Source organism: Nycticebus coucang, chromosome 2 (genome assembly GCF_027406575.1).
Source record: "Nycticebus coucang isolate mNycCou1 chromosome 2, mNycCou1.pri, whole genome shotgun sequence".
NCBI classification, from domain to species: domain Eukaryota; kingdom Metazoa; phylum Chordata; class Mammalia; order Primates; family Lorisidae; genus Nycticebus; species Nycticebus coucang.
Genome location: NC_069781.1, coordinates 63,541,707 through 63,565,369, shown reverse-complemented (window position 1 = coordinate 63,565,369; position 23,663 = coordinate 63,541,707). Strand labels below are relative to the sequence as shown.

General features: G+C 38.7%; 1 protein-coding gene across 2 annotated transcripts in view; it reads right to left on the bottom strand.

Annotated features, from left to right (window-relative positions):
- The window catches only part of TTC39B (tetratricopeptide repeat domain 39B), a 137,743-nt gene that overhangs the window by 29,472 nt on the left and 84,608 nt on the right, over positions 1 to 23,663 (bottom strand). For both annotated transcript variants that reach the window (XM_053572212.1, XM_053572222.1), the window contains 8 exons: positions 21,802 to 21,933; positions 21,244 to 21,320; positions 16,339 to 16,406; positions 13,342 to 13,406; positions 4,597 to 4,702; positions 3,167 to 3,232; positions 1,265 to 1,373; positions 60 to 127 (listed from right to left, as the gene is read on the bottom strand). In XM_053572212.1, the coding sequence (XP_053428187.1) occupies positions 60 to 127; positions 1,265 to 1,373; positions 3,167 to 3,232; positions 4,597 to 4,702; positions 13,342 to 13,406; positions 16,339 to 16,406; positions 21,244 to 21,320; positions 21,802 to 21,933 (691 nt within the window). The remainder of the gene's footprint in view (positions 1 to 59; positions 128 to 1,264; positions 1,374 to 3,166; positions 3,233 to 4,596; positions 4,703 to 13,341; positions 13,407 to 16,338; positions 16,407 to 21,243; positions 21,321 to 21,801; positions 21,934 to 23,663) is intronic.

Genomic DNA, 23,663 nt, shown 5'->3' with positions numbered 1-23,663 from the left:
AACAATCAATGCTGGCTGATTAATTCTGGCCAAAAGATCATTTGAAATACTAAGCTTACATTTGGGAACTGCTGGAGGAAGGGTTCAAGGAGACTTTCTGCTTCCACAACATTGACTTCTCCCGTACCTAGAAATTTAACAGGAACAGCCTCAGTTGTCACAAAACATGGTACATATTTATAACTCTCCAAACTTCATTAACATATACAGCCAAAGCCTATTCATGGAAAAGATGAAAACTTTCATTTTGTCATTTTATACCTGGAAAAGTAAGGCAAGTCTCATGTATGACTTAAGTTTAAGGAAGTTACAAGACAGACTAATACTTAAGAACAAAGATGGCTTAGATTTGAATTTGAATTTCTAGGTTTAGTGGCAATATTACCTTATTTTAGCCCATAATTTTATATTTTTCAAAAAAGAAATCTAGGCTCAGCACCTGTAGCATAGAGGTGACAGGGCCAGCCACATATACCGAGGCTGACAAGTTCAAAACTGGCCCAGGCCAGCTAAACAACAAAAACAACTGCAACAAAAAATAGCCGAGCGTTGTGGTGGGCGCCTGTGGTCCCAGCTACTTGGGAGGCTGAGGCAAGAGAATAGCTTGAGCCCAAGAGTTTGAGGTTGCTGTGAGCTATGAGCTGTAACGCCACAGCAGGACACTCTACCAAGGGCAACATGGTAACATTCTGCCTCAAAAAAAAAAAAAAGGAAAAGAAATCTAATATAAATATGATTAAAATATCACCTTCATATGCAAATTTTAGCTGAGAACACATGAAAAATATTCAATGAAGGAAGCCACCCCATTCCCTCCACCAAGTCATTATGACAAATCTCACTATTTTCCATCTTTACTAAGAAAAAAAAAAAAAAAGGAAACAGATACCGACTACCAGCTCTTACTGATTCTTCTGAATTTTTACTTATTCAGATTAAAGATAATCAGCTTTCAGGCGGTGCCTGTGGCTCAGTCGGTAAGGCGCCGGCCCCATATACCGAGGGTGACGGGTTCAAACCCGGCCCCGGCCAAACTGCAACAAAAAAATAGCCGGGCATTGTGGCGGGCACCTGTGGTCCCAGCTACTCAGGAGGCTGAGGCGGGAGAATCGCTTAAGCCCAGGAGTTGGAGGTTGCTGTGAGCTGTGTGACGCCACGGCACTCTACCGAGGGCCATAAAGTGAGACTCTGTCTCTACAAAAACAAACAAACAAAAAAAAAAGATAATCAGCTTTCAACAAAGCACAATGTCGTCAGCCCTTACCAAGTATCAGGGAGATGTAAGTATGAAAAGCTAGGATGGTTAAGCAGCACAGGGGGGACCTCATGCTTTTCCCTGATGCGCCTTCCCGTAACTGCCGGAGGCCCAACTCCTGTGGAAATTAAATGCATTTTAGAAGGAAAAGAACATGATTGGATAATTGTATTTAGAAACTTGAAAATGCTGGTTCCTATATCCCCACCCTCATGAAGGCAGAGTTTACTTTTCAAGACCTTAGTATATGGTAATGCCTAACTATTACTAACAGAAACTTTACATTTTAAACTGGCCAAATCCTTTTATACATGTGATTCTAGATCTAGAGGGAGAAAAAGGCAGTGCTCATTACATAGAAATGCTGTATTTCTCTGATGGAAATATTAATTCATTAAAACATGCTGAAAGGGTGGCACCTGTGGCTCAAAAGAGTAGGGTGCTAGTCCCATGGACCGGAGGTGGCTCGTTCAAACCCAGCCCTGGCCAAAAACTGCAAAAAAAAATAAAACATGCTGATGATCTAAGCACCAGGCACGATGGTGGGTATGAACAAACACGGTTCTGTGTCTTCAAAGTTCCTTCCATCAAGCAGGGAAGACAGCGCAAGAACACAGGACCTTATTAGAATAGGGTGAGTGTGTGCTGCAAGAGACAAATACATGATTCTGAAAGCCGGAAATGCTGAGCCTCACTGGAAGCGTATGAGAGAAAACTCTGAAGAATAAATGGCAATTATCTCAAACCTACTAGATGGAAAAGCCTAGTAGATGAATATTATTTGGAATTAGGTTGTGTGGGAGAAATATCCAAAAGAGAGCCCAGCGGAGGCAGGGAAGCACAGAGCCTATGTGGGGAGCCCAGGGCCCAGCTCAGCAGGAGTACTGGGAAAGCAAAGGGTATGGATGGTAAGGCTGGAACTCGGGGTGGAATCAGACACTGCGGTCTTTAAAGCCTTGTTATAGTTTGGACTCCATTGAAGAGGCGATTTGGAGTAACTGAAGGAATAAGGTAGGAGACGAATGGTTAAGGAGAGGGATGATCATGAAATACAGAGTCAGGACAGAACATATCGTAGAGAGATCACCATAAATACATAAGAGCTCATGAAAAACACAGACAGTGGAATAGACGGGGGAAGAAAATCACAGCTTCTTATACTCGTCCTCATACAGTATTTCTCAAATCCTGATCTCTTGACTGACAGAGACAGTTTTTGAGATGAGGCAACTTTTGTAATGCCATATTGAGTGTTATAATTAATAAAGAGTATCTATTTATTATAAAACCACAAGTACACAGAAATTTCTTGAGTAACATGAGTAACATGGACAACAAATTTCCTTGATTAGCTTTATAGCAAAACATAAATCTAAAAGCATATGGAAATCCAAAATGCTGTAACTATGTTGGATCTATGCTATTTTATCTAATAGACATGGAAATCTAGCCTAATTTCTTCATTTTACATAAGGCAATTCTGGGGTTGCTGAAATGTGAAACAAAGCATATTTGAATAGCACAAGAGTAATTAAGATCCAGCAAATTATATTTTAAAACATAATTTTTAATTCCAGAATTTAGCTAACAAAGGTGAAAATTTTTAATTTTCAGCAGAAAAATGATATCTAACTTCTTTTTTTTTTTTTTGCAGTTTTTGGCCAGGGGCTGGGGCCGGGTTTGAACCTGCCACCTCCAGTACATGGGGCCAGCGCCCCTACTCCTTTGAGCCACCCACAGGTGCTGCCCGTCATCATATCTAACTTATAAAAAATATGATAAAGGACAAATGGCTCTTTATAGTCCTGCAAACAAACTGCCTGCAATCATCATGCTAGTTATGCAAACAGCATTCATACTCAATAATCTTTTATCTTCCCTGTCAAAATTTTAAAAAAATTAAGTATGTACCCTATTTCCAGAAAATCCAATAAATTCTAGTAGTCTGATAATCCTTGCAGGTAAAAGTGACAGCATCTGTAAGGAAAAAAAACACAAGTATACTTCTGTGTTAGCATATCTAACTCTGGACAAACGTTAAATTCTAAAAACTTAGGTTTAAAGCTCCGATAATATGAAAACTTAGAAACACTTTTAAATCGTTAACTATATCTCTCTCAGTCATCACATACTGTAGTCATTACTTATAAATTTAGCTTAAAAAGTGAAACTAAAACCACACTTCTTTTTATTTTTAAGCCTGGCCTTTCTAGACTTCTCTAAAGAATACTGGGACCTTTTACATGGAGCGATGAGGGTGAGAAGGCAACCCCAGCACTCCCTTCCAGACAAGGCTTCTTTCAGCTTCCTTTCCTGTAAAACAAAACTCTATTCTAGACCTGTGCAATATGCAAGCACCACACAGAACTGGGCTGCAACAGCAATACAGCCCCTTCCTGGGACATCCCTGAAGGACAGTGGTCATGGGAAATTCTCTCAGTGGGCAGAACCTTGGGCAGTGTGCCTAGGTATGAACTTTGCTTGGGAAGAGACGTGGCCATATATACACATAGGCAATCACATATACTGGGCAATTATATATTCATGGGGCTGCGGTCAATGGTTTAGTTAGATGGTCAGGGCTTAGAAGGGATGTGATTAGACAAGGGAGGCTGGGGAAGAAGCATGTGGACAGATCTCTCTGAATGGCCAGAAAATGTGAACATATTTGTGTCCCTTGCGAATGCTCACCAAAGGTGACCTCAGCAAAGGAGGATTCTAATAACCAAGTGGATGAAAGGAGGACCCATTCAGTTAGCCTCTTTCCCCAGCCACCGAGTCTCTGCCCAATAGGCTGAGGAACAAAGTGGCCACAGTGGCACATACACTCACGCCTGTGATTCTCTTTACCACTTAGTTTTCTCATCAATTTCAGTCAAACTTTAATAAAATTTCAAAATCTCTAAATAATATACTGGAATTTGACAGGTTTCTACTCAAACTCTTCATCTCCCTGAAGTCATCAAAAATCGTTCCTCTGTGTTTACTGCTTTCTCACCTATTTTGACTTCCAGAGCTGTCCTTGTCATTGCAGTGCTATTTCTGATGTGGAAGTGGAACTGGAGTCTACTGTTCCTTGTTCCCAGAAACCTTCGCAGTCCACTCAAGGCTCTATGCACTTCCCTTACTTCACACAATCCGAAGCTACTCCGAACACACACGGAACTTTACATGTGGCCAAAGCCCCGGTGAGTGACACACAGGAAAACTCATCCCACTCTAGTCACTTGTCAACTAAACCCAGACGGAGATTCAGGAGGAGGTTCCAGTGCAACAGAGAAGGCCCCGAAAAACTTACAATTCTATTAAATGTTCCAGTTTGTATCTAATTATTTCCTTACCAAATTAAAGGCCCCAGTACCAAGCTTGACACCCCCTTCAAACTCATAGAAGAATTCCTGCTCAAGTTTGTTCTTCTGAATTTCATGCAGGATTGAAAGACATTCTCTGGATGGAAGAAAAAAGGTACAGTGTAAGCTTACCTTTATTCTGAAAATAAATATCAAATCAAATTTCACACTTACACACTATGAAATAAATGTCACTAGCTGAAATACTACAGAATTTTTAAATGGATGAGGCCAGGCTGAGTTTACTGTTAAGGATACGGGGTAATAATCACCAAGAGAAAAGGAGACACCCATTTGTGCAGTGTTTAGCAGGATCTCTCTCTGGGCTTAAAGGAAGGTTCACCCATCAAGAAGCAAGACCCAGGCCCAGGAGCCACACGTCTCGTAGGAGACCTCCCCGGAGCGCTCGGTTCTTCAGTTGCTGTGCACACTTCAGCAACCCGACCTCCCACCTCAGGGCTGAAATGCTCCTAAGAAGAGGACCCGAATTTCAGTGTGAACATCATGGTCTCAAACATATCAAATAAATTAGAGCTTGGGACAAGGAAAGACAGAGGAGAAAGCAAAGTCCATCACACTGCCCCCATGTGTCCTCTGGTTTCTACCTGCTCCATCCACACAAATCTTCCCATTTTTTCACTGTAACTTCTTTTCTATTTATTTCTTTTTCCCATTCATATCATCTTCAAAAGGTAAATATTTAATCAGAGAAATATAAATTAAAACAATGACAAAGATATGAAATTGAAAATTTCCTATCAAATTGATAAATATGTATTGCAAAGGAAATAAGGAAATGGAATACCATGTATCACCTGGCATGATGAAAACAGGAGGCAGGCAACTTTGCTTATAATATATTTATATGTTGTAAGAACACTTTTAATCTGAATCTGGCAAACCTATAGACCTAACTTTTATTTAAAAAAAAATTAAGACAAACCAACAACCTAAGAGCATCCCATGCTATCATTGATATCCCATTCCCATTTGAGCTTCTTACTCTGGTGTCTTTTGCCATGATAACATATGAATGTTTATTTGGCCACGTCAAACAGTCTCTTCTGACTTAGGACTTTATATCGTGATTTAAAAGGCCTTTGAAATTAATATCATGTACCCACTGCTACCATTTCTTTGGTACTCTTGCTATAGATCCATAATTTGAATTTAATCATGAAGAAACACTAAATAAATCTACTTGAGAGATGGTCTGCAAAATAACCAGCCAATATTCTTTTAAAATGTCAACATGATGAAACACAAAGAAACACTAAGGATTTATTACTGATTTTAATATTCAGTTTATATAGAGGTTTTGCTTGAATGGCCTTTTTCCCCCCACATTAACAATTTTCCCAAAACATTTATTAAAGTACCTATCTTTCCTTACCATTTTGAACGTTTAATAAATTCAAATTTCAAATTCTCAGAAGTGTCTGTGTTGCGTGCATCTGTTTGTCACATACTATCTATTTCAAAATTCTGTGGTTTTTTTACGTGTGATACACGTTATATAGGCGTACCTTGTTTTACTGAACTTTGCTTTTTTGCATTTTTCAGATATTGTATTTCTTACAAATTAAAGGTTTGTGTCAACCCGGCATCAAGGAAGTCTATTAGCACCATGCTTCCCATAGTATGTGCTCCCTTCACGTCTCTGTGTCATATTTTGGTAATTCTAACAAAATTTCAAACTTTTTTTACCATTATTTTACCTATTTTAGTGATCTATGTGTGATCAGTGATCTTTGATGTTACTATTATAACTGTTTTGGCACACAACAAACTGTACCCGTAATAAAATGGGGGACTCGCTTGGTAAATGTTGTATGTGCTCAGACTACTCCACTGACTGACCAGCTATTCCCCTCTCCTCTCTATCCTGAGATACAATATTGAAATTAAGCCAGTTAATAACCCTATGGTTGCCTCTAAGTGCTCAAGTGAAAAGAATAGCCACACATCTCTTCCTTTAAATCAAAAACTAGAAATGATTAAGCTTAGGGTTAAAACCCAAGACAGCACACAGGTTAGGCCTCTTGTGCCAAAAACTCAAGTTGAGAGTAAAAAAGTTCTTTTTTTTAAATTTTATTTATGTATTATTTATTTATTTATTATTTATTTTGCGATCATGGGACACCATACACAGGTTTTATAGACCATTTGACATATTTTCATCACACTGGTTAACATAGCCTTCCTGGCATTTTCTTAGTTATTATGTTAAGACATTTATATTCTACATTCACTAAGTTTCACATGTACCCTTGTAAGATGCACCGTAGGTGTAATTCCACCAATCACCCTCCCTCCGCCCATCGTCCCACCTCCCTCTCCCCTTTCCCCATATTCTTAGGTTATAACTGGGTTATAGCCACAAATTAGTTTCATAGTAGGGCTGAGTACATTGGATACTTTTTCTTCCATTCTTGAGATACTTTACTAAGAAGAAAATGTTCCAGCTCCATCCATGTAGAAAATTAAAAATGCCACTTCAGTAAATACATGAAAGGTAAGAAAGTGAAACAGCCGCATTGCTGATAAGGAGAAAGCTGGAGTGGTCTGGATTGAAGATCAAACCAGCCGCAGCATTAAGCCAAATCCTGATCCAGAGCAAGGCAGTAACTCTCGTCAAGTCTAGGAAGGCTGAGAGGAAGGAAGTTGCAGAAGAAAGGTTTGAAACTAGCAGAGGTTGATTTATGAGGTTTAAGGCTAAAATCCATTCACATAACATCAAAGTGCAAAGTGAAGCTGCAAGCACTTATGTAGAAGCTGCAGCAAGTTATCCAGAAGATCGAGTTAAGATAATTTATGAAGACGGCCACACTAAACAACAGATTTTCCATGTAGATGAAATAGCCTTCTGCTAAAGAGAAGCCAATGTTTGGCTTCAAAGCTTCAAGGGACAGGCTGACTCTCTTGTTGGGGGCTAACACAACCAATGACTTTAAAGTTGAATGCTCATTTGTCACTCTGAAAATCCTAGGGCCCTTAAGAATTATTCTAAATCACTCTACCAGTGCTCTAAAACAGCAAAGCCTGGATGGTAGCCCCTCTTTTTATAGCACGGTTTACCAAGTTTTTTTTTTTTTTTTAATTGTTGGGGATTCATTGAGGGTACAATAAGCCAGGTTACACTGATTGCAATTGTTAGGTAAAGTGCCTCTTGCAATCATGTCTTGCCCCCATAAAGTGTGACACACACCAAGGCCCCACCCCCTCCCTCCATCCCTCTTTCTGCTTCCCCCCCATAACCTTAATTGTCATTAATTGTCCTCATAACAAAATTGAGTACATAGGATTCATGCTTCCCCATTCTTGTGATGCTTTACTAAGAATAATGTCTTCCACTTCCATCCAGGTTAATACGAAGGATGTAAAGTCTCCATTTTTTTAATGGCTGCATAGTATTCCATGGTATACATATACCACAGCTTGTTAATCCATTCCTGGGTTGGTGGGCATTTAGGCTGTTTCCACATTTTGGCAATTGTAAATTGAGCTGCAATAAACAGTCTAGTACAAGTGTCCTTATGATAAAAGGATTTCTTTCCTTCTGGGTAGATGCCCAGTAATGGGATTGCAGGATCAAATGGGAGGTCTAGCTTGAGTGCTTTGAGGTTTCTCCATACTTCCTTCCAGAAAGGTTGTACTAGTTTGCAGTCCCACCAGCAGTGTAAAAGTGTTCCCTTCTCTCCACATCCACGCCAGCATCTGCAGTTTTGAGATTTTGTGATGTGGGCCATTCTCACTGGTTACCAAATAAGTTTAAGTTCACTGTTGAGACTTACTGCTCAGAAAAAGAGATTCAACTAAAAACATTACTGCTCATTGACAGTGTACCTGGTCACCCAAGAGCTCTGATGAAGATGTAGAAGGATTAATGTTGTTTTCATGCCTGCTAACATAATATCCATTCTGCAGCCCATACATCAGGAATAACTCTGACTTTCAAAAGTCTTATTATTTAAGAAATATGTTTCATAAGGTGATAGCTGCCATAGATAGTGATTTCTCTGTTAGATCCATGTAAAAGAAAACTAAACGCCCTTTGGAAAAGATTCACCATTTTAGATGTCATTGAGAACACTTGTGATTCATGGGTGGAGAAAAAATTAGAAGCATTAACAGAAGTTTGGAAGTCGATTCCAACCCTTAAAGATGACTTTGAAGGGATGATGTCAGTGGAAGAAATCACTGCTGATGTGGTGAAAATAGCAAGAGGCCTAGAATTACAAGTGAAGCCTGAAGATGTGACTGAATTGCTGTAAGCTCATGATAAAATTTGAATGGAGAATTACTTCTTACAGATGAACAAAGAAAATGGCTTCCCGAAATGGAAAACTACTGCTGAAGATGATGTGAACTTTGTTGAAATGACAACAAAGGATTCAGAATAGTACATAAACTCAGTTGATAAAGCAGCAGCAGGGTTTGAGAGGACTAACTCCAATTTTGAAAGAAATTCTACTGTGGGTAAATGCTATCAAACAGCATGGACGCTACAGAGAACTCTTTCGTGAAAGGAAGAGTCAATCAATGAGTCAAACTTCTTTGTTGTCTTATTTTAATAAATTGGCTGGGCACAATGGCTCACACCTGTAATCCCAGCACTTTGAGAGGCCAAGGCAGGAGGATTGCTTGATGTCAGGAGTTTAAGATCATCCTGGGTAACACAGCAAGACCCCATCTCTACAACAAAATTAAAACAGCTGGGCATGGTGACTCACTCCTGTATTCCCAGCTATTTGGGAGCCTGAGGCAAGAGGATAACTTGAACCCAGGAATTTAAGACTGCAATGAGCTATGATAGTGGCACTACACTCCAGCCTGGGTGACAGAGTGAGACCCCATTTCAATCAATCGATCAATCTATCTATCTGTCTATCTATCTATCCCAACTCTCAGCAATCACCACCCTGATGAGTCAGCAGCCATCAACATCAAGGCAAGACCTTCCATCAGTAAGAAGATTATGACTTGGTGAAGCTCAGGTACTCATTAGCATTTTTAGCATAAAACATTTTTTTAATTAAGGTTTGTACATTGCTTTCTTAGACATAATGGCATTGCACACTTAATAGAGAAAGTTTGGATGACTCACTTTATTGTGATATTCACTTTATTATAGTGTTCTAGAACTGAACCTGTAAGACGAGGTATGCCTACATGACTTTGCCATTATAAGACTTTCTAATGCCTTTAGTTTTTTAAAGTTTTGATGACTAGAACAGCAATTAATATTCAATTTAACATTCTTATATATCGTCTAAAAATATTTCAAGAAGAAAAATCTAAAAATAGTATGTCAGGTGCCAAAAAATCCAGCATCCCTTCCAGGATTTTAAATGGAGCACAATTGTATGAAATGATTTTAAGTAAAAGTACCTCTTAAAACACTAAATTTTAGTTGTTCTTCCAATGATGGCAGGGAAGCTTATTTAGATCAACTCTCCCACAAATAATAATTAGAAACTCTGGAAACATACAATATATATATTTAAAATCTACGTGTACTTGCAGGCTATAGATAGTGATGGGGAAAAAGTAGACAGAAAGAAATTGGAGAAGAATTAAACATTTAATTCTTGATAATAAAACAACTATTGAAAGAACTTTACATATATATGGCTCTTTACCCAAAAGCATTCCCCAATCTATTCAACATGGGGTACCTACAACTCAAACGGAAAGTCACAGTCTTACTGGCTTAAAAAGCCCAGAGTCCAGAAGTCAAGACTGCCCGAGAGGCTATAAAGGAATAGGACAATGTCCATATATGGGAGAAACACAGAGGAAGGGGACACCAAAGTATGTGTTAAAACTCCACTCAAATTCTTGGCTGACCCATGAACTGTGTGAACACTGAGGAGATGCCAAGGAAAAGCGGGAGCAGGACAGCAGAAAGAATGGAATACAGATTTCAGATGCTGATCACTCCTGGAGAGTAAGAGCTTGGAGTCTAAATCTAGACAAATTAAATGCTTCCTAGAACAAACCTCAGCACTCTTTAGAGAAAGGATAAAAGGGCACAGAGTCTCTATAATGTATCAGTTACCCAGTATATAAAAAAAATATTGAATATGAGCAGAAACAGAGAACATGACATATACTAAAGAGAAAAAGCAGTAAGTAGAAACCAACTTCCAGGTGACTCAGATGTTGGAATAGTATTCAAATTCTGAAAAAAAAAAAAAAAAAATTTTTTTTTTTTTTTTTGAGACAGAGTTTTACTTTTTCGCCCTCGGTAGAGTGCTATGGCGTCATAGTTCACAGCAACCTCAAACTCTTGGATTCAAGAGATCCTCTTGCCTCAGCCTCCCAAGTATCTGGGACTGCAGGTGCCCACCACAACACCCAGCTATTTTTTTAGAGACAGGGTCTCAAAAAAAAAAAAAAAAAAAAAAAGACTTTTTAATGAACAACCCCTTAGTGATCTACTGAACAAAATCGGACAGACCGTGTAATTTAATTAGAGTCTCAGAAGAAGAGAATAAAAACAGGAAAGGAAAAGAATATTTGAATAGTAACCACAAATTTCTCAAAACCACACTTAGCCACTTCATAGTCAAACTGCTGAGACCCAAAGATACAAAATAGCCAGACTTCAAAAAGCCAGAAGAAATGACACATAAAATACACGGGAACAATTATACAAATGGCAAGTAACTTCTGATCATGAATAATTAAGGCCTTAATACAACAGAATGGCAGTTTCAAAGGGCTGAAGGAAGGAAAAAAAACCCTGTTCACTCAGAATACTATAGTTAGCAAAAATATCCTTGAGGCTCAGCACGAATAGCTCAGTGGTTAGGGTGGCGGCCACATACACTGGGGCTGGCGGGTTCAAACCGGCCTGGAGCCTCCCAAACAACCATGACAACTACAAAAAAAAAAAAAAAAAAAAAAAATTGGGGATTTGTGGCCGGCGCCTGTAGTCCTAGCTACTTGGGAAGCTGAGGTAAGAGAATCACTTAAGTTCAAGAGTTTGAGGCTGCTGTGAGCTATGACACCAGAGCACTCTACCGAGGGTGACATACTAAGACTGTCTAAAAAAAAAAAAAAAGAAAAATCCTTAAAAATGAAGGCAAAAGTAAAGATATTTTCAGATAAATTTAACAGAGAATTTGTTGAAGATGACACATACTACAAGAAATGTTAAAGGAAGTTTTTTGGTCTTTAAGAATGAATGAAGAATACCAAAAACGGTACATATATGGGTAAAGAGATAAGGTACGTAACATATGACTGTTTAAAGCAAAAGTTTGGCACTGTATTGTGGGGTTTATGATACATTTAAGTATATTATATATCATAGGAATAGCATAAAGGATAACAGGTGATAAAACTATACTTTTGCAAAGTTCTTTTTATGTGCAGTGCTACCATACTAACTCTAAGTTGACTGTAATAGGTTAAGGAAGATATATTTTTTTTAATTTTGTAGTTTTAAATGTGTTTAATAAAATCCACACCAATTTATATAGGTGATTTGGGGGAGGGGTGGCAAAACCAAGCTATTTTAGTATCTTCTAAGTGTAGAACAAAGTGCTCTGGGCAACAGAAAGTAATTACGGGAAGTTAAGGAAGATACTACAATCACTGGAGTAAACACTAAAAACGGAGATATAGCTAAGAAAACAAAGGATTATACTCAATTTTTTAAAATTTTACTAAACCAAAAGAAGACAGATGGTGGGGGAACAGATGAGACAAAGAGAAAAAGCAAAATGGTAGTCACAAGTACAAACGTTATCAATTACCGATTATGTGCACTATAAAGTAAAAGAATATATGCCATGCAAAGACTGACTATAAAAAGGCATTAGTGACTATATTAATGAGAGAAAATATATTTCAAGGCAAAGAACATTAGCGGAGTTAAATAGAGATACTTCATAATGATAAAAAGGTTGATTCATTAGGAAGACGGAGCAATTATAAACACATATGAACCTAGCAACAGAGCTCCTAAATCTTCAAGGCTAACGCTGACAGAACTAAAGCGAGAGATGGATGACTCCAGATTTGAAGTTGGGGATTTTAACACTCTGGGTAAAAACTAGACAAAAGTCAGTAAGGACACAGGAGATGTGAGAGGCACTATGGGCCATCTTCATTGCACATTTCCACCCACTGCAGAAAGTTCTGTTGGGCAGTGCTGCTCCTAGAGTCTGAACCAAAGGCATACCTGTAACTTTAAATCCATAAATTGTTCTTGGGAGAAGGAAACTAAGATTAATCATAAATTATATCAGAAATGAAGACAATTAATGACAATTAAGGTCATTGGGGCGGGGAGGAAAAGCAGAGAGAGGGAAGGAGGGGTGGGGGGGTGGAGCCTTGGTGTGTGTCACACCTTCTGGGGGCAAGACATGATTGCAAAAGGGACTTTACCTAACAAATGCAATCAGTGTAACCTGGCTTATTGTACCCTCAACGAATCCCCAACAATAAAAAAAAAAGGAAAAAATAAATAAATAAATAAATAAATTATATCAGGAAAAGAAAATACATAAGTAGTTTTCAGCCATTTTGCTCTTCGGATTGTATTTAAACTTAAATCCTGTTGTCCTATGGCACTGAATACACAGCCAATAATTAAGTGCATTTTTACCAATATCAAATAAGAAAAACTAAGAAAAAAAATTTCTTAGTTTATGGAAATTTTGAAGAACAAAGTAGTACATAGCACAAAATCATTTAAAAACCATATCTTACTTTTAAACTTACTTATATATTTGGTAACTTGTTCTAATTTTGAGTCCACCTTTGATGAAGTTGATCATATTTTCGTCCTGAAAATAATTCAATTAAATAATTAGATCATTTGGCAAAAAAATTTAAACTGTCTCCATAGTTGTATATTTCTTTGATTAGGGGAAAAAAACTATCCTTTGAGGACATAATTTTGAAATTAGCATATTCTTCTTGCTATACATGTGAAAATTTTTTTTAATTTTTCTTCTATATTAGAGGACCACATAAAAATATTTTTAAAATCTTTATGTTACTTTATATTAATAAGGTAGTAAATCCTCATCAATTAGGGGCCTATGTAGTCCAAACCTGCTTCAATAAACATCAGTATCTACTCAGCAATTCTTTTCTGGATTCAACAGAATCCAAAACAAGTGACTTTAAGGCTCTGCTCTAAGGCCCACTTTTCCAGCCCATCATATCCAGTAAACAGAACTTAGGTTCTTCTTTCACAGGGCACTTTAGCAGGTACATTCATTCATACACAATTTTAGACCAAAAATAACCGTTTTGGTTTCTAAAGAGGCTGTCAGTAATACGTAATTTTTGTCTTAGGAAAAAAAAAGACACTTTACTTCCTTTTGTCTGATGGTCATTGACCATAAAATTGAGGCAGTTGGGGAGATGAATGGCATTTTCAGTGTCAGCATTCCAGGATTCTCATTCTCCCAATAAATTATATCCAATAACTGCTTGAAGGAAGTTACTCTAACAGACAGCACTGGTGGAAATACTCCCATGTTTCAAATTTCCAAGGAGAATGTTTTCTAGTCCATTAACATCAGAAAGATGCTCTAGTATTTATTTCCTGGGTACATAAGCATCCTTCTGAAGCAAAACAAAAACTGAATTCAGTTTCCTAATTTCATTAATTACTTAAATATTTAACATTCTAAGAATAAGTAGAAAATTCACTACATGACTTAAATTTTTATCCTATTTTAAGGAATCTTATGATTACATAAGATCCAATATTGCACAAGAAAAAAAAAATTCTTAAATTAGCTTAAAAATCTGCCTCAGAAAAAAGTATTTCATAATGTGATTCACCAAACACTTACTGAATGCCTATTTTATACCAAGTACCAAAATGCAAAAACAGACAAAGACAATACAGTGTGCTCTGAGGTGGGGTTGTGCACACAGATGGAGCCTGCACATGGATGCAGCCATGCCCATGGATGGAGCATGCACACGCATGGAACATGCACACAGATGGAGCATGCACACGAATGGACCATGCACACGGATGGAACATGCACATAGATGGAGCATGCACAGGGAAGGAGGTGTGCACAGGATGTCATGACAGCACAAAGTGGGGGCTTAGAGAGAGCCAGGAAAGCCTTCTGAAAAGCTGGCACTTAAAGCACAAAAATGATTGGGAACCAACCAGGTAAAGAAAGGCAGAGCAGATGTGAGCTTTGCAAGCAAAAGAGAATTCGGGTGGAAAGGCAGAAGGCATCAAAGATCATGGTGGGGTTGGTCAGGTGTGTGTCTGTAATTCAGCACTGCTTAAGAATTCAATGCAAGGGAAGGACCAAGGGGTAAGACAACTGCCTGCACCTGTGCTACTCAAGTATCCTATAGACCTCTCCTGGCAGCACCCAAGGACATCGGCAAGCCAGGGAGCAGAGCATTTGGAGGTAGGCAGCAGTTTCACTTGAGCCATCCATTTGTGATATCCTGGTCCAGAATACTGCCAGAGGTGATCACAGCTATTAAACACTAACGCAGAGGAAAGACCAGGTTGGAGTCTCATTTCTGAGAGGGCACTCAGTTGCAGAGTAGAGAATGAGCTGGAGGAGGTACGAGAAATTAGAGACAGCATCACTAGGGTGCTGCACAGTCTAGTACAGGAGCACCTCTTCTAGAATAATGAGAGAATAGAAAGGAAGAGATGGAGTGTGAAATCTATAAAAGGCGAAAGTGGCATAAATACGGAACTGACTGGGTATGGGAACATGAGAAAAGGGAAAGATCACGTTTAACTCCAAGTCCCCAAATATACAATAAGGCTTTAAATCCCAGATTTGATTGCCAAATCCCCATTTGAAAACCACATCAGAAAACAATTTGGGCCTCTGTGACGATTGTGGCAATGTTCACTGCGGCAATGAGACCGCTGTTATCAACCAGTGTTTGTAATGCGTAGGGTTTTAGGAAACAGGGTCATGGACCACAAGAAGCACTCCCAAAGTAACTTAAAACGCTGGGACTGAGGAAGATTTTCCATTTTATCACTGAATTTCTTCCCAACTTTTTACAATCTCTACCCCAGTCTCCCTCACTGTAATCATCACCACCTCCCACAAGGCCACAATGTGAAAATCTGTTTTCTAGAAGTATTGGAAGGTCGAGAAATAGGCAAGTACTAAGTTCCTAGAGGTGATATATTTTAGTCACAAAATAAGGATTCAGTTTTTTAGTGACTTTTTAAAATTTCTTCCAAAGGAAGAAATGCAAGTAACAAGGGCAAATGGGAATTGAAAGAAAGAGAAAAATAAAATCTGATGCATACACAGACAGTTCGGTTTTCTATGCATGCATAAGTGAACTCGGCTGAAGCAGATGGTGCAAGAAAGGAGTGGCCAAGGACCAAGGATGCCACCTCTCCCTGGGCCACTCCCGTGCAGATCAGTCCTCTACCAGCAGCAAGTGCAAAGAGGAATAATCTCACAGCTTTCACACAGGGGCGTCCTGAAATCAGGTGTGGCAGTTGCAAAGCAGTTTCTGTAAAGGGCTGTGATTCCCAGCAGACTGAAATTCTAAATGGACTCTAAGTGCATCTGAGTAAGAATAAAGCTCTCTAGAGTCTTTTTTTACAGCTAAAGTTTATCAGAATAACAAACACTTTCATTACCACTCTAAGACTAAAGACCTGAAGCACTAGCACCGAGGGAGCCCCATTTTTCTATGCAGTACCGGCAGTCTTCCCAGCCAGTACTAACTCCAGCCAACGTTCATTACCTGCACAAACGTGAGTGCTGCTTTCTGCAGGAGACACTCGGCATAACAGATTTCGGCATGCATTTCCTCTATTAAAAACAAATAAAATTATATTAAGAAAACTCCCACATCTACTGTAATTGCTCGGAGATGCTCAGGAAAGACTGACAGATAAATGAACCCAAGAGAGAAACAAAAACCTAGATTGCTTTGGTTCTTCTGTAAAATCAGAATGATGACCTTGGTTCTCAGTCCTTTAGCAAGATTTTCCTGGAATATGCGAACTGTGCAGGGAAGTTATCTTCGGCCCCATTCAAACATAACTGCAAAGACTCAGGCACTGGCGTCAGAGACCCAAACTCATCTCATACAGGAAAACCAAAATTTAACAGCACTGTTTTAAAAAAGGAAACTACCTTTTTTTTTTTTTTTTTACCTTAATAGTAACATGAAAGCCTAACACCGTTATAGGAAAAATAAACTTATGAATTCTGGCTTCTAAAATTTTAAAAGACAGGTATGGTAATTATGACAATGACTAGACACATTATTAACCTGGAGAGACAGCAGCAGTTCCCTTGGGTCTTGGGGGAAAGAAGTGCCCTGAGTGCCCAAGTTAGGACTCCTCGCCTATAGAAGACTTGATACTGAGTTAGCACCAACCCAGTTTGGGGTTAATTTGATTGTTTAGCTGTCTAGCATCAGAATAAGGCACCAGGGCTAAGTAAAGCTGCGTACCTCACAGGGACAAGGGGAGCACCCCAAAACACATATCCTTGCTTCATAAACAATCCATTATACTTGCAGAGACTGGGGAGACAAATCTTTGCATTTTGTATAAATAAAGTCAGCAGATTCCTGCTTTATCCATGTATACAAATTGGTGTGGTATTTCTATGAGCTTGGAGTGTTTAATGGACTAGGTTGGTGGAAAGGCTCTGCCACGGGACCTTAAACACAGTACCCTACCTCTCTCTGCAGATTTCCTCATTTATAAAGGCCACTAATATCATCCCTATAAGAACCACTGCTTTCTGTGCTTACACCCACAGACCCCACCCCGACCCTACACATGTGCAACCCACTGCTTCTCACAAGTTGGTTCAAGCTCCTTCAAATGTTAGCTGAGACCCCCAGCAGAACACAGACTGACAGGGCCAACCCCAAGTCAAGTGCGACCTGTGCACATTCTAGTAGCATCCACAGTCGAGTCTCAGTCCGCTTGCCCTCCAACTGTGTGCTCAGGGCTATACAAACCAGTAATATTTTTACACAGTCACCTGAATATCCTCTTCCTAGGTAACTTTGTAACAACAAGTGAGAACTGTCCAGAATTATTAACTAAGAAAGTTTGCTCAGAAACACAGATTGCTGAGTTGGGGCCAGTACAGAGGGGATGAAGTCAGTGGTGGCAGAGGACCAGCAGGTGCTAAGGTCTGCAACAAGAAAAGGGCAGAGCACCTCAGAGCAAAGCTACCCTGCATGAAGGGAGGAAAGGGTAATGAGGCTGGAAAGGCCCATCGGGGCTCACTTGGTGTTGGCCTTGAACGTCAGAGTCTGGGCTTGGTTCAGTAGGCAATGGCAAGTCCTTATGGAGATGTGGGCAGGAGGGTGGGCAGACCAGGGTCAAGCCAGAGGTGGACAAATCTAAGAGCAGTACCAAGGATGTACCACAAAGGCAAAGACAAAAGGCAGGCGACTTTGTATTCCATATTCCACAAGTAAGTGTTCTTCACAGCAAATCTCCTTTACATCCTAGGCACCGCATTTAAGTATTTGTTTTTAAAGGCAATTGAAACCCAGTCAGGGCAATCCGCCAGGCACAAGAGAAAAGAGTTGGTGCATTCCACTTAAACCCAAGAAAAGTTTAATGAAATATACATACTCCTGCAGACAACCAGATACTCAAGGAGGTAAATGAAAATTACCAAGAGGAAAAACAAATCACACACTAAAGCTGCAATGTTTTGACATGCTCCCTTGAACACAAAGTCTGTTTGGGTTGTGGTACCAGCCAAACTCACTAGGAATGAAACGCAACTTGATTTATAAAACTCTTACTCTTTCACTATGGTTGATTTACATTGTGCAGTTCCTTAGTTCTCAAAATCAGCCATTAGGCATTTATGAGTAAGTACCTACCAGAATGTCTCTCTCATCCCTCAATCTTAAATTCCTTAGTCTGCTGAAGACAATATCTTCAGAATGCACTGAAATGTGAGCTAAGTGCGGCCTTTAGAGGTAAAAGTTAAGCCAATCTGTGTTTTAGAACAGGCTATAGTTATAAGCTAGTTTGTTTATTTAGAGACAGCCTCTTGCTCTGCCACTGAGGCTAGAGTACAATAGTGTCATCATAACTCACTGTAACCTCAAAATCCTGGGATCGAAAGATCCTCCTGCCTCAGCCTCCCAAGTAGGACTACAGGCAAGCACCACCATGCCCAGCTAATTTTTTTCTATTTTTTTGTACAGATGGGTTCTTGCTCTTGCTCAAGCTAATCTCGAACTTTTGGCCTCAAGAAATCCTCCCACCTTAGCCTCCCAAAATGCTAGAAATTACAGGCGTGAACCACCCCACCTGGCCTATTCCTTAATAATTAGTAAAATGTAATTTTCTACCTTATTTCAGATTTCCTAGGTGCCATTACCTAAAGATGTTATAAAAAGAACACAATTTCATCTATTTTCAAGACATCTAACATAGGAATAATTGAACCTTTTGCTCATCCACATGTGATACATTTGTGCCCGTTTCTACCCACCTACAGGAGAAAGTGTGGGTTACAGTGGAAAGAGCTGTGGCTTAGCGAAAGTCAGGTCAGGTTTACCCTGCTCTACTTGATAACCCTAACCCTTTATTTAATCTCCCTGAACCTCAGTTCCAAAAGGAGGTTACACGGATCAGCTCAGCTAATGTTAAGGCAGGCACCAAAAACAGCACCTAGCACAGCTTTTAAAAAACAAGGTATTATCGTTTTATTTTAAAATTTATACTTACACCAAAAAATATCACATCATTCTTCCCAAAACTAAGGTTAAAAATCTCAAATGTCAGCCTTCAAAAGGAAAAGAGAGGCAGGGGTCAGTGGGCAACTGGAGAAGAACCCTACAGAGGGTAACAAAAGGAGAATACCAATTAAAGAGCCAAATTTCTTTGGAGCCTATTTTATTTCCCATTGACTTTGAGCCTAATGGGACCAATTTATACAAACGGCCCAAATACACAAAATATGAAGACATATTCTATGTGAAATCAAGTAGATAAATGAATTCTTAGGACTACTTGGATCTCTGTTTCTGGAGAAAAATATAATAGGTTTCACTGCCTGGACTGACAAATGTAATGCCATTCTGTTTTACCATGGTTTGGGGGTCAACATGTGCTTTCAGAACAAGTCCCAAAGATGTGATATGTCTCATAAGCCTCTGCTGTAAGCAAGACGCTGGCCCCACATCATGCAATGTTCCCAAGTTCTCCAAAGTCCGTAACAAGATGAAAGTACTTGCCTAACAAAATAGAAAAAAAGTTCCTAATAAAAGACACTCAAAGGTGTGTCTGACATACACTTGACCACTAGCAATGACTCTAACAGCAGTATACACAATCGTTCTTGCTTTAATCAGCCAAAGCTACTTCTAGTATTTTGCATTACCTATTCCAAAGAACAAGTTGATAATGACTACATGGTACAAATCTTCCTGTGATGGCATACTTTTTTCTACATTATTCTACAATGAAGGACATTATTTCTTCCTTCTTCTGCAGGATTATCTGGATGCTCCTTTCTTGTGAACCATTCAGATGAAACTATAACACTGATACAACAGAGCTAATCAGGAAAATTCTACCTGATCTCAGGGGGAACATCAAGCAACTGACAACAAGAGTCACTTCCTCCCAGCCACCTGATCAGGGAGCTGCAGTCATTTCTGGACTCTTGAATTTTCTTAAGTGTTCACAAACCAAATATCTTCCATTATCATTTTTTAAAGATAGCAGAATTACTTGGAAAAAATCTTAATAGCTTGTGGAAAACTGTAGTTGGATAGTGAGACTATAAACTAACCTCAGTTTTAAGAGGAAAAATTGGCAATACCTATAAATATTTTAAAATTTCAAACCTTCAGTCCCTAATTCCACTTTTAGAAATCTATCCTATGGGCTCAGTGCCTGTAGCTCAAGAGGCTAAGCCGCCAGCCACATACACCAGAACTGGTGGGTTCGAATACAGCCTGAGCTTACCAAACAACAATGACAACTACAACCAAAAAATAGCTGGGCATTGTGGCGGGTGCCTGTAGTCCCAGCTACTTAGGAGACTGAGGCAAGAGGATTGCGTAAGCCCAGGAGTTGGAGGTTGCTGTTAGCTGTGACACCACAGCACTCTACCTAGGATGACAGCTTGAGGCTCTGTCTCAAAAAAAAAAATAAATAAATAAAAGAATAAATCTATCCTATGAAATACTTGAAAAATATGCACAAAGATATATGTACAAGGATTTTAGGATAGCATTTTTTATAGTAGTGAAAAAATAAAAACAATGCAGAAAAAGCAAGGAAATTATGACATACCCATCCTATGGAATACTACATAGCTGTTAAACAGAATAAAGCATATGTTCATGTATTGACCTAGGAAAATGTCAATGTCAAAATCACATTGTAGAACAATGCATATTACGTGATTCTATGCTTACAAAAAAACAAATACATGGACGACAACAAAAATCCTATATGTACCTTGCATATAACTTGTATAAGTCTGCAAAACTTCAAAACCAACTATTACTGGTTACTTCTAGAGAGTGAGTAAAAAGGTGAGTAAAAAGGTTCTATTTACTAATACACATCAGCATTTAATTTCATGAGATGATCATTTTTAATTTTACAAAAAAGAAAAAATTTATCTTTTATATAACTCATACCTTCGCTCAGCTGTTCTAATGATCCTCTAGAAAGAAGACTTGAGAAAGATTCTACAACCGTGCATTTTTTTCTGTATCTGCATTGAATAATAAAAGAGATGAAGAGCATAAAGACAAAATAATAACACAGGCTGCACTCATTTTCATTCGACATTCATTTTAGTCATAATCATACCCAAGTGTCCACATTGGAACTCTAAAGCCTACAGTGTGCGGGTCAGAGAACATCCTTTGCCCACACTATACACCCAGAGGGACCTTGAGAGATGCTTGCTGCTAATCCCACTGAAATCCCCCTCAGACCTTCTCTGTGACTCAAGCTCCAAGCTAACGAAAAGAAAAGTAGAAGGTATAGATGTCAAACATGAATGCTAGTATAATTTCTAATAGAAATTTTTAAATACTATTACATAACTACATGAGGCCAAGAAGCTTTGAGGCTGAAGTCCTTTTCTGCAACTTCAAACAGAGCTCTTAGTCAGATAAGCAGCATTTATTATGTTACATAGGCATAAAGGTTTGCAGTCATATTTCAAATATTTAATTACTCAGGCATACTTTTGGCAGGTCTGTAAAGCGTCCTTCATGGCAGAAATGCCGTTTTGGATGTCCTGTTGCTCAAAGGTCATGACAGCCTGCAACACCACAATGGTACTGTAGCCCAGGGCATGGTACATACTCTCCTTAGCCCTGGGGAGAACACAGGGAATTAGTACATTTCAAATCAACAGAAAAGGCATTCCAGGTTTTGTCTGATACTGACCATAAGAAATCCTAGTAAATGCACACCCTGACTCTCACAGTAAGAACCTAACAGGCAGGTTCTTAAAACTCAAATGTCAAGGACTTTGCAATTTAAACCCACATAGGCAGAACAAAATGTTCCAGGTTGAAAAAGTGGACAATATGCTTTTCCCTGTTTCAGCACAAGGGGGCAGCCTGTGGATTCAAAGGTTTCAAAGCAAACCAAGGATTTTTTTTTTTTTTAGTTGAATAAGGGGCAGTGTACTGAATCTGGCTCTGAAAGAAGTGCTAAAACAAAGGCAGATGAAAATGTATTTTGTGACAGATTCTGATTTGAGGGAAGTTAAAGGCCCATTTAAAAATCATCCCCTCTTTTCTCTAGCCAAAGGTCAAAAGGAAGAAGAATTTTTGCAATAAATTATTCTAATCTAATCCCATTGTCTGAGATTCCTAATTAAAGTTCTTGGAACAGTACTTCAGATTATCAAATTATCAGTGAGAATTGCTTTGGGATTCTTAAGGAAGTTAATTAGTCCTAATTTGTGGCAGACATTCAGATTTTCAGGCTGTGAAAACATCACCATTTCTTTTCTCAAAACTTAAGTTAATTATTTATAAGGTTTAAAATAGCAATGCATGGGTTTGTTTTTAACTTAAATATTAATGCACAACAGCTTGCTGCTATGCAAAACAAATGCAATCCACATTATTCTTTTCCCCCATAGAAATAGTATAAACATCCTTTGCAAATTAGTAGTTTGCTCTGAACATTAAGGGCACTGCCTGTCCAAAAGAACCACAAGGAATAAGAGCAGCCCAAAGTTAATCATTAATTGTGGTTTCAAACCCCACATTTTTAAATGAAAGGTCTTCCAGGAGGCAAAAAAGGTTTCGAGTTGAAAAAAAGTCTGTTTAACAGTGAAACATGCACAAAGATCAGAAAATACACAACTTGACTGAATATAATACTTCATAACTTATTTTCATTCCATATTATGATCAGCATAGCATTAGTGGCAGGAGAAAGAAAGGAGACTTGTTTGAATTAAAAACATAGGAGATAATGGGTACAAACATACAGTCAAATAGAAGGAATAACTTGTAGTATTCAGTAGTAGAGAAATTACAGTTAGTAATTTATTATACACAGGCAGTCCCAGGATTACAAACAAGATAGGTTCTATAGGTTTGTTAAGTTGAATGTGTGTGTAAGTCGGAACAAGTACATTTACCTATCACTTGCAACAGCCTCCATTCGTAAGTGTGAGTCAAATGTTTGTTACTTGGGGACTGCCTATATTTCAAAACGCTAAAAGAGAAGAATTATGTTCCTCACACAAAGCAAAGATAAATGTTTGAGGTGACAGATACCCTAACTACACTACCTACTTGATAATTACACACTGGACACAGGAATCAAAATATTGTGTGTATCCCAAATACATGCACAACTATGATATGTCAATAAAAAATACAAAACCAAACCAAAGGAGACAGGCAGTAAGCTAAGAGAAGAAATAGAAGAGAAAAAGACAGCAGACAAAAGATGACAAAGGTAGGTAGAGCCAGAAGACAGAAATTTGAAGGATTGAGGACAGAAGCGGGAAAGGGAGAAGACAGGCAAGGTGGAGGTGACAGTGGACAACTTCCTTAGACCATAGGCTTCACTATCTATT